Source organism: Olea europaea, chromosome 9, assembly GCF_002742605.1.
Source record: "Olea europaea var. sylvestris chromosome 9, O_europaea_v1, whole genome shotgun sequence".
In the NCBI taxonomy this organism is placed as follows: domain Eukaryota; kingdom Viridiplantae; phylum Streptophyta; class Magnoliopsida; order Lamiales; family Oleaceae; genus Olea; species Olea europaea.
In genome coordinates this window covers 4,671,808-4,683,500 of record NC_036245.1, presented here as the reverse complement: position 1 = coordinate 4,683,500, position 11,693 = coordinate 4,671,808, and the positions used below count along the sequence as shown (strand labels likewise).

General features: G+C 35.7%; 1 protein-coding gene across 1 annotated transcript; it reads left to right on the top strand.

Moving 5' to 3' along the window:
• Positions 1 to 548: 548 nt before the first annotated feature.
• LOC111399468 (putative late blight resistance protein homolog R1B-14) lies at positions 549 to 4,060 on the top strand. The gene is made up of 3 exons (XM_023026778.1): positions 549 to 3,286; positions 3,358 to 3,417; positions 3,672 to 4,060. The coding sequence occupies exons 1-3, from the start codon at positions 665 to 667 to the stop codon at positions 3,705 to 3,707; spliced, it is 2,718 nt and encodes a 905-aa protein (XP_022882546.1). The 5' UTR covers positions 549 to 664; the 3' UTR covers positions 3,708 to 4,060.
• The last annotated feature ends 7,633 nt before the right edge of the window (positions 4,061 to 11,693 follow it).

Below are 11,693 nucleotides of genomic sequence, written 5' to 3'. Positions count from 1 at the left end.
TATCAAACGAGACCCAACTCAAAAGCTTTAGCTTCCAATGGTCATTCTTATCACTAAATAATTTTAATTCATCACTTTTACATATAAAAATACATTCACTATTTGCAATTTAGCTCCTAAACTTTACATTTATTGCTTTTATTTCCTTTGTAAACTGAAAATGCTCTAATAGATCTAAAAGCTGCTTAAACTTGGGCATAGACCATGTATCTCATTATATGAAATTTTGAAATATTTGAGAGCAATTTTTTTTATTCACTCCATGAAATTGTTAACTTAGTGAGTTTGGTCGGGCTAAACATGTTTTTATGACCTTATGATTATTTTTTTTTTAAATGAAGAAAAATATTTTTATCAATTTTGAAGTATAATAAAGGATCTTACAAATAATAATAATAATAATAATAATAATAATAATAATAATAATAATAATAATAATAATAATAATAATAATAATAAAGGAGGAGTTGTAAAATAATTTCCTCAAGGGTCATTTCATGGAAAGGAGTTATGTGCCTAAACTTGACCATACCGACAAAGGGCTGGAATTAAAGTAGGAATGCTTCGAGAAATTATGAGGCCTATAATTGCTTGAACTATCAGTGCTTCCTTGATGTGTTGACGTTTCATTTCTTTGCTTAAGCATTTTTTCTAGAGATCAGAGATGGCTTTTGCTGCTGTTCTTTCACTTGAGATCATTCTTCGTCAGAACCTCTATGAACGTAGATTTTCCATTCCTTTTGATCAACGCCAAGAAATTTTCTCTATGCTAAAAAAGGTCGAAAAAGTACTACAAGTCCTTCAATATTCCCAATATAGCAGCGAAGAATTGAAATCGTTGGAAATAAAAATCAGGGACGCTGCTTATCGTGCTGAAGATGTCATTGAATCCTGGCAAACGGGCTTGCAGAAAAGAGTCAGAAAAGTTGATTCCAAGATAGAAGAGGAAGAGGTAAATATGACGGACTTGGAGAAAGTAGTAACAGAAATACATATCCTCATGGAAGAGATGGTGAAGATTCAAGACGGGAGTGGCGACCAAAATCTTCAGCCATGGATATTTTTCCCATCAAGACGAGCTCCTATTGGCCAGAATACTATGGTGGGATTTCGTGATGACTTGATACAGATAAGAGATCGACTCTGCAATGATCAACACCCGAAACTCCAAATCATTCCCATTGTTGGGATGGGAGGTATCGGCAAGACTACTCTGGCTATGAATGTTTATAGTGATTCATTTGTCACGTATCACTTTTATATTTGTGCTTGGATAACCATTTCTCAACAATATCGTATTAGGGAAATTCTTCTTAGCCTTCTAGAGGACCTCGGTGTTCTTACTAATAAGTTGTGCAAAGAGAGTGATGAAAAACTAAAAGAACTTGTATACAAAAGTGTGAAGGGCAGGAGATACCTAATTGTAGTAGATGATGTGTGGAGTACTAATGCTTGGAATGACATAAAAATGTTATTTCCAGATGAAAATAATGGTAGTCGAATCCTATTGACGACCAGAATAAAAGATGTAGCTGATTATGTCAGCTCAACTATAATTAATCACCGGATGCGTTTTCTAAATGAGGAAGAAAGTTGGAATTTATTTTGTCAAAAGGCCTTTGGAGGACCAAATTGCCCCCCTGAGTTGGTGGATGTCGGAAGGAATATAGCAAAAAATTGTCAGGGACTTCCGTTATTAATTGTGGTGATTGCCGGACTCCTTGCAAAAGACAATAAGCCACTAGATTACTGGGAGTATGTTGCCGCAAATTTAAGCTCAATAATAGCAGAAAAAGATGACCACTGCACAGAGATATTAACCTTAAGTTACAATAACTTGCCTCCTCATTTGAAACCATGTTTTCTTTATATGGGAGCTTTCCCAGAAAACTATGAGATTCCTGCCTCTAGACTCATCAAATTATGGGTTGCTGAGGGATTTGTGAATCCAGGATCTGGCCAAATTGGAAATGTAAACGTGGATGAGATTGCAAAGAACTATCTGACGGATCTTATAGGTAGAAATCTTATTTTGGTTGGTCAAATCGGATCTATTGATGGAAGAATAAAAACCTGCAGAATGCATGATCTTTTGAAAGAGTTATGCGTGAGAATGGCTCATGAGGAGAATTTTCTACTTGTCAAGAGCAGGTATCTGCGTTTCCTTCCAGAAGAGGCAAGTTTCAAGCGCCGTCTGAGTATTCACGATGATGCTTCATATAGTGGCAGGGAGGATGATATTACAATGCAATCAATGTATCATGTTCGTTCTTTTATATATAATGGTTGGGATGATACTAGATTACATTCTTATTATTATTTTGGTTTTCAATTGTTGAGGGTATTGGATATGGTTGGAGTAGAGCTCAGCGGGTTCCCTGAGGAAATACTGCTCCTATTTAACTTGAGGTACATAGCTATTGCCTGTCATGCTGTGATTCCAGCTTCTATTACTGGACTTTGGTATCTACAGACTTTAATTGTTGAAGACCCAACGGGAATTGCAAGTGAACTACCCATTGAAATTTGGAACATGCGACATTTGAGGCATCTCAAATTCTCTCGAGTTTTCGTGCCTGCTCCCCCAACAGCTAGAAGTCTTTTCCTTCTACGAGATCTAGACACGCTGTCAATGTTAGACAATTTGGATTATGACATCAGTCAGCGAATGCCAAATATAAAAAAATTTGGAATTCATTATAATTCCAAGTCATCTCACTTTCTCAACAGTATTTTCCAACTGAAAAAACTTGAAACACTGAAGATTCTCTTTGACGAGCCAGCAAATTATATTTTCATTGACATCCTTCGGCAAAATTCTCCTTTCATTAGCATCTTTGGGCCATCAAGTCTCAAAAAGATAACTTTGGAGCGAGGTAGAATTGACTGGAAATACATGAGAATTTTCGGTTCCTTGCCCAACCTCGAAGTGCTGAAATTGCGGGAGTATGCCTTCCAGGGCAGAGAGTGGATACCAAATGAAGGGGAATTTCTCACACTAAAATTCCTGCTAATATGGGAGACAGATTTGGTGCACTTGAGAGCCAACAGTACCCATCTTCCATGTCTAGAGCACCTAATCCTTAGAAATTGCTCGAAGTTGGTAGAGATCCCTTCTGATATTGGAGATATACTGACGCTTCAAATAATTGAAATAGATTGCTCCAGTCCATCTGCTGCGGATTCGGCAAAGAAAATACTAGATGACCAACAAAGCCTGGGAAATGATGGCCTTAAAGTTTTCATCCATCCAACAAAAACGAAAGTCTATCCACTGAAATTTGGGGTAAACTAATTGTTCATACTATATTTGTATGTTACTTTATTAATTTTTAGATATTAATTAACTTCCAACAGATCCAGCAAGATGAATCAGGTCGCTTCTATCGAAGAAAAACCAAACTCGATGAGTTCAAGGTACATCATTTCCTCAACTTATATTTGTATGTTACTTTCTTGATTAGATTTTAGATACACGAAGGCAAATATTCGTACCAATGCTTGGAAAAACTTATCATCCAAGACAACTTCTGATTCATCTAAATTCATATCGCTGATCCATCGTTTAATATTTGACGTTGATTAGCCGCATTCTAGTTAATAGTTGAAACTATCATCTCATTCACAAGTCTCAATTGGGCAACCACTCACCAAGGATTGTGTATTGTCAGGCTAAAGCAAAATCTGGAAGCAGCTCCAATTCATAGGAATTGTTTCATGAATGGATTGACATTCTGCAATGCATGAACATTGAGAGGATCTCAGTAATCAAGTCAAGCTTCTTCCAACACCATGAATGCCTTTTGAGTTTGATCACTTGTACAATTGCTTGTTAGCTATTTGATATTATTGAGAATTTATTTTATTTTGGGTTTTTGGTTTTGGATTGTACTATGTTATCCCGATTGTTTTGTACGATATTATTGATTTCACTCGTTTCTACATTATTTTACCTTTGTGAAACAATTAGTTCAGCATTTGATGTGTTGTACTAAAGTTCCAAGGTTTCTGATTTTCTGTATGTATACTTATCTTTATATTGAGTAATAAAACTCCTTTCACTGTTTCACTCAACAAAATGTGTGCACTTTCTTATCATCCTGCGGCGATTCGTTTAAGACATTAAAATGTGAATCATGTCCTAAGTATATAAACTGTTATTTCATGGCTGTGATTTTGCTCTACTCGTCTCATGATTCTTGTGTTATGAATACAATAATGTTCACCACTAATTTTAGTACTTATGATGTAGAGTATGATAATGCCACACCATACTTTATATTTTGATAAATTTTATCTACGACACATGACTCATTATTGAGATGTATTCTCAAGAGCCGCCATTAAAGCTCTGATACCATGTAAATTTGGGAAAATGATGAAATGTAAAACACTGAATTAGGAAATGAACAGAAATGATTGAAGAGAAATTCTCATTCTATATTCATCAACTTACTGAAAATTGAATTATACACAGGAGGCAGCTTACGTTATATACACATAGAGGAGACAAAAGGAATATTCCAACCTAACCAACTATATACATGCAGCAAAAGAAAAAATTACAAATCACATTATTCTGTTATAATTGCAGTAGATAGCTAGTCTTGTGTATCAGAAATTGTCTTTTGAATATCAGGACCTAGATGGGCAGCTGCTGGTGAAAATGGGCCACATGACAGATTTGTTACTGATGCTGTGTATCTGTTGGGCTTGATGGATTTCTTATTCTGCAAGAGTCCTCCGCAAGATGGAGAATAGATGTTAACTATTCCCATCTTGGACATATGAGCAAAGAGAAGAGAGAAAGGTAAAGCTTTGGTAAGCAAGTCTGCAAGTTGAAATTGTGTTCTAACATGTTTAGTGATGATAGAGCCTTCTTCAATTTTATCTCGTACAAGATGACAGTCCAATTCAATGTGTTTTGTGCGTTCATGAAACACCGGGTTGGCTGCAATATGTAAGGCAGCTTGGTTGTCGCAATGTAACACAACTGGTTGAGTATGAGGAATCTGGAGATCAAGAAGAAGATATTTTAACCAAGTGATCTCACAACAAGTGTTAGCCATGGCTCTGTACTCGGCTTGTGCAGATGATCGAGATACAATGGTCTATTTCTTTTAGCGCCATGAGATTAAGGATTGTCCTAGGAGAATGCAATAACCTGTCACTGATCTTCTAGAGTCAGGACATGAGGCCCAACTAGAATCACAGAAGGCTTGTAAAGTCAGTGAAGATGAAGAGGGAAATAAAATCCCTTAGCCAAGAGCATTCTTCAAATAGCGCAAAATGTTGTTCGCAGCTTGAAGATGTGGAAGCCTTGGTAAATCCATGAATTGACTCAAGTTGTGGACTACATAATTCAAGTCCCGTCTGGTGATAGTAAGATAGAGCAAACGCCCTACCAACCTACGATACATAGAAGGATCTGTAAGAGACTCCCCTGTGGTTTTGCTCAGATTCAAATTAGGGTCCATTGGAAGCTTCAAAGGCTTAACACCAAGGGCACCCGAGTTAGCTAGGATGTCAAGAGCATATTTTCTTTGACAACTATGTATTCCCTGATTTGATCGAGCCACTTCTATGCCAAAAAAATATTTAAGAGCACCAAGTGTTTTAATTTGAAACTGATCACTTAGAAAGGCTTGTAAAGCATGAATAGAGTCCATAGAAGTACTTGCCACGATAATGTCATCTACATAAACTAAGAGAGTAGTGAATGTAGATTCTTTAATTTGAGTGAAGAGGCTGTAATCTGCCTTTGATTGGACAAAACCAAACTGAATCAATAGACTGGAAAATTTTGCATACCATTGTCTCGAAGCTTGTTTCAAGCCATAAAGACTTTTATTCAACCTGCAAACTTGTTTTTGTTCTCCTTTAGCATAGCATGGTGGTCTCTTCATATACACTTCCTCATCTAAATCGCCATGGAGAAAGGCATTGTTAACATCGAATTGATACAAGTGCCACCCCTTAATGGCTGCAATGGCTAAAAGAGATCTAATGGTAACCAACTTAGCTACGGGGGAAAATGTTTCATGATAATCTATTCCTTCTTGTTGTGTAAATCCCTTAGCTACCAACCTCGCTTTATATCTCTCGACACTACCATCAGCATGATATTTGATTTTGTAAACCCACCTACAACCCACTGCCTCCTTGCCAGGCGGTAAATCAGTGAGTGTCCAAGTGTTATTGATTTCAAGAGCCATCAACTCATTATCCATAGCTTTAACCCAATGGGGACTCCTTACAGCTTCACTGTAGCTAACAGGTTCAACATGAGTAGAAATAGATGAAGTAAACGCTATATAACTAGGTGACAATCTATGATATGAAAGTGTATGTGAAAGTGGAAAGATAGTACCTGAAGTTTGTCCCTTGACCCTTGACAGTGAAGGAGAAGAAGTGATGGAAGTGGCTCGTACAGGTTCTGTAGAAACAGCTTGCTTGCAATGAAAATCTTGTAAATATTGAGGAGCATTTCTAGTCCTACATGATCTGCGAAGAGATGGTTCAACAAGCCTAATAGGTGAAGATTCTGTTTGGGGAGAAGATGTAGGACTAGAGTGAGAAATGGGAGAATCGGAAGAGTGAGGTGCAGGGGAATCGGTTGAGTGAATTATGGGAGATTGAGTGGACGTAATAGAAGTAGGTGGAGGAAGAGAAAATGAAGAATTGTCTGGTATAGGATTTGTGATAACATGTTGATTAGGGAAAGATTGATGTGAAGGAATAGGTGTAGAAGACTTAAGAGGGAACACCGTTTCATGAAAAATGACATTGCGAGAGATAAAGATGGTGTGAGATTGTAAATCAAGTAACTTGTAACCTTTGACGCTGAAAGGATAACCAATAAACATGGAAGGTTTGCTCCTAGGATCGAATTTCTTGCAGCCTTGTGAGAGAGTAGAAGCAAAAGTTAAACAACCAAACACTTTCATGTGGTTGTATTGAGGCTTGACGCCAAACAAAATTTCAAAAGGGCTCTTGTTGTGTAATAATGGAGTAGGAGTACGATTTATGATGTAAGTAGCTGTGAGGATACATTTTGACCAAAATTTGACAGGAACACCAGATTGGAACAATAAGGCTCGTGCTACATTAAGCAAATGCTGATTTTTTCTTTCAGCAACTCCATTTTATTGTGGGGTTTCGACACACGTTTGTTGATGAATGATTCCCTTTTGGGAGTAAAAATCATTAAGGTGAAACTCTGTTCCATTGTCACTCCGAAGTATTTTTATTCTAGTTCCAAACTGATTTTCAACTAGGTTAGTAAAGGACACAAGGCATTTCTTAGTGTCTGATTTGTGTTTGAGCATGTATACCCATGTACTACATGACAAGTCATCAATGATGGATAAGAAATATGAAGAACCATCATGTAAAGTGACAGAATAGGGCCCCCACAAGTCACAGTGAATTAATTCAAAAAATTAACTGATTTGTGCTCACTTAAGGAAAAAGAAGATTTGTGTTGCTTAGCCAAATAACAGATAGAGCAAGGAAGAGAAGTTTGTGACTTCAAGTTTAAAGATGCAGTTACAAACGGGTCTTTTATAAGCCTGAGTCTAGCATCTGAAATATGGCCTAAGCGATAGTGCCATAACTCATGCTCAATGAGTTTGTTGATTACAAAAACTGAAGAAAAATTTAAATTGCAAGAAAGTCGAGAGTCGGCATGTTGGAGAGCTTTAGGGGAGATCTCGTCAAGCTGTAGGTAGTACAAGCCACGCTCCATCCTACCCTTCCCAATCGTTGTCCAGGATGCAAGGTCCTGAATAAAACAACAATCAGAGAAAAATATCAAACAACAATGAAGTTGGTCAGCAAGTTTCTTGGCTGAAAGCAAATTGAAACTAAATGAGGGTAGGCATAAAACATCTCGTAAGGTGATGGAGTCAGTGACTTGAACATCACCTATATGGGTAAGTGAAGAAATGTCACCATTAGGTAATTTAACATTATATGATACCTTGGTGGGAGGAGTGGTGTAGTGAGAAAGATTACAGATCATATGATCTGTAGCCCCAGTATCTATTATCCAAATGAGGGAGTGTGCAATTGAAGAATGAAAATTAAGAACAACTAAACAATGGTGAATACCAGACATAGGAGTGGATTGAGAGTTAGAAGAACTAGTAGGAAGTAGAGATATCTGGTTAGCCACATGTGAAGTTGTAGGAGAGTCCTTGTGTTTGAGCAAAGCCATGAGGTCATTGCATTGATCTTTGGTCAAAGAAACGCTATCACAATTATCCTCCCCATTAATGTCCATGCTCTGAACAGAAACATGATTAGCAAATTTTCCAGTTCCCTTAGACTTGTTGTGCATTTTATGACTCACTGGGTAGCCATGTAACTTATAACATCTGTCTACCATGTGTCCTGTCATATGGCAATGGCTGCAAATTGGTGCCTCTGCATTACCATCTTTAAAACACTTTTCAAAATGATGACCAGGGATTTTACAGAATTTGCAGTATGGCCTTTCCTTATTGGGACCAGTATTTTGTGGGTTTTGAGGTTTAAAATTGGGATTGGTGTTTCTGGTGTAAAAGGCAACAGAGTCAGAACCAGCAGGAATAGAGGTAATTTGTCGTTGCCTTTCCTGCTGTTGAACATACGAGAAGACTTTATTGACATGGGGAAGTGGCTCAATAAGCATGATTTGGTCTCGGGTATGTTCATATACATCATTTAGGCCCATCAAAAATTGAAAAGTACAATCTCTATGATATCTATCAACCAATACCTTAAACTTTCCACAATGACAATCTAGAATTGGGTCATAAACAGCAAGTTCATCCTAAATACCTTTTAGTTTACCATAATAAACACTAACAGAATCTCCCTCTTGAGACAAATTTACCAGTGCTCTTTTGAGTTGGTAAATACGTGGAGCATTCTGCAGAGAAAAGTGTTCAGCCAATTCATTCCAAATCTTAGAGGCATCATCCATGAAGGCAACACTAGACCGAAGTTCTGGACTGATAGTATTATGAATCCAAGAAATTACCATGTCATTGCACCTTGCCCAAGCTTCAAACAGATCATCTGTCAAATTGAGAGGTTTGGAAATTTTTCCATTGATGAAGCCAAGCTTGTTCTTGGCTCTAAGAGCACGCTGCATCGAGCGTGACCAGGTTTCATAATTGTTTGTAGTTAACAGATCAGAAACAAGATTTGCTCCTGGGTTATCTGATGTTTCAAGGCGAAAAGGATTAAGTGGGTCTGCAAAATTGGTATGTTGGTTGGTCTTTGATTGAAGGGGAGAAGATGTATTCTCGAGAGGAGTCTCAATAGGAGGTGAAGATGTGTTCTCAAGAGTCGCCATTAAAGCTCTGATACCATGTAAATTTGGGAAAATGATGAAATGTAAAACACTGAATTAGGAAATGAACAGAAATGATTGAAGAGAAATTCTCATTCTATATTCATCAACTTACTGAAAAATTGAATTATACACAGGAGGCACCTTACGTTATATACACATAGAGGAGACAAAAAGAATATTCCAACCTAACCAACTCTATACATGCAGCAAAAGAAAAAATTACACATCACATTATTCTGTTATAATTGCAGTAGATAGCTAGTCTTGTGTATCAGAAATTGTATTTTGCATATCAGGACTTAGATGGGCAGCTGCTGGTAAAAATGGGCCACGTGACAGATTTGTTACTGATGCTGTGTATCTGTTGGGCTTGATGGATTTCTTATTCTGCAAGATATATATATATATATATATATCAATCCAGTATTCACATTAATATTTGAGATGTTGTAAAAGATTTTTTAAGCACACACTATTGTGCATACTTTCAGAAAAGTAATTGGAACTGAAGGAATAAAACACTTGGAGACTAGCAACTGAAATGGAAATGAAAGGTTATTATACTCCTTTAAAGTTGGTTGCCGAGTTACTTATCCATATATAAATTAATATTAGAAGTACGAGTGGAAATGTTATTTTTTTCATGAGCTCCTTATGCCTAGTTTGTCCACTTGAACACTGAAATGGGATAGGCTTAATTGTTTATTATACTATAGTTTCTATAAGTGTTATACCCTAAGTCCAATCAACTTTGGATATAAGCACTTCTAATATATAGTTAATGTAATTTTATGGCAAATCTGCTATTTAATTAATATTCAATTAAATTAAATAATAGAGTCCGTAAATTCAAAATCTTTATAATTTGTTAATCACAGGGAGATGTGATTATGAGATACAAATTACATATGATTGAATTTTTTAAATCATCCATAGGCGTAAGTAATAACGAGATACGGACATCATTATTACGGATAGATCATCACGTGTGACATTTCTTACATGTAAAGTAAGTAGAGCTAAAGTGTGGTGACACTTAAATCTACACGTGGATGTTTTGTTATAGAACAAAACATTAGAGACCAACTAAGGGATTCCACATGGATAACTATTTGAGTGTCAGTGGTCAATCTCTAACGTTTGGTAATGAAATTGGTCCTTTAACTTAAAGTTATCATAGTGCTTTACATGAGGACAGTCATATTTTGGGAATATTGGATGTTGCTCTACCAAGAACCGTTAATTCGACATCATTCAGATATGTCAAGAATCATATGAAGGTTGTGAATGACTAATAGATGATTCGTCACTCTTAGATAATAACAGATTATGATCTATATTTTATTCAATTAAGCTGATAATGAAATCTTTGGCCAAAGTGTACTCATAAGTTGAAAAAGAGTTTTCGACTTACATTAACCTAAGGTTATCTCCAGGGTTGTACCAAATTTTGAACCATTTTACACCAAAATTTGCACCAAATGTTACACAAAACTAAAATTCATCTCCAACCATTATACCAAAACTTACACCAAAAGAACAATGTTTTATTATTTTATTCAATCTTTCGATTTTTGACAATGTATTTATTTATTTTTATAACTATATAAATTACTAAATCATAACTATGTTAAATTAACAAATATATTGAATTATTATTGATTACTAAATTATTCACATGTTTTATATATTATGTTAAATTGACAAAAATAATTGATTATATTATTATAAACAATTACGTTAAATTAACAAAAATAATTGCCAAATTAAAAAATCATTAATTATTATTGATTATATTATTAAAAATAATAAATTTTAATAATATAATTAATTATTATTATTGTTATTATTATAATCATAATCATTGTTATTATTATTATAGAACGAAAATAACACAAATATCCTTAACCAATATCTTTGATAAAAAAAAAAAAGGCAAAATGCACATTGCACTATTTGGTGCAAAAAATGGTGCGATGAACAGTGTTGCACCAAATATGGTGTAACACTATTCATGTTGCACCATTTTGCACCAAAATGGTGCAATGGTTGGAGGGAGGTTTACACCAAATTTTGGTGCAATTTGGTGCAATAGGGTGCCCATTGGAGATACCCTAATCGTAAAATGAAATATATGATCGATAATCAAGATTGACACATATTCATATCTCGTAATTGATCAGATCATATTAATAAAGGGATTATAGTTTTGCGGTAAACAAACAAGTTTGGTTTTGTCATACCACGTGATATTTTTCGTCATATGTATTGCTCTGGCATATTGCTCGATGTCAATCTGGGACGACAACTATGAATTGGTGATAAATTAGAAAGAGGTATTTTAATTTAT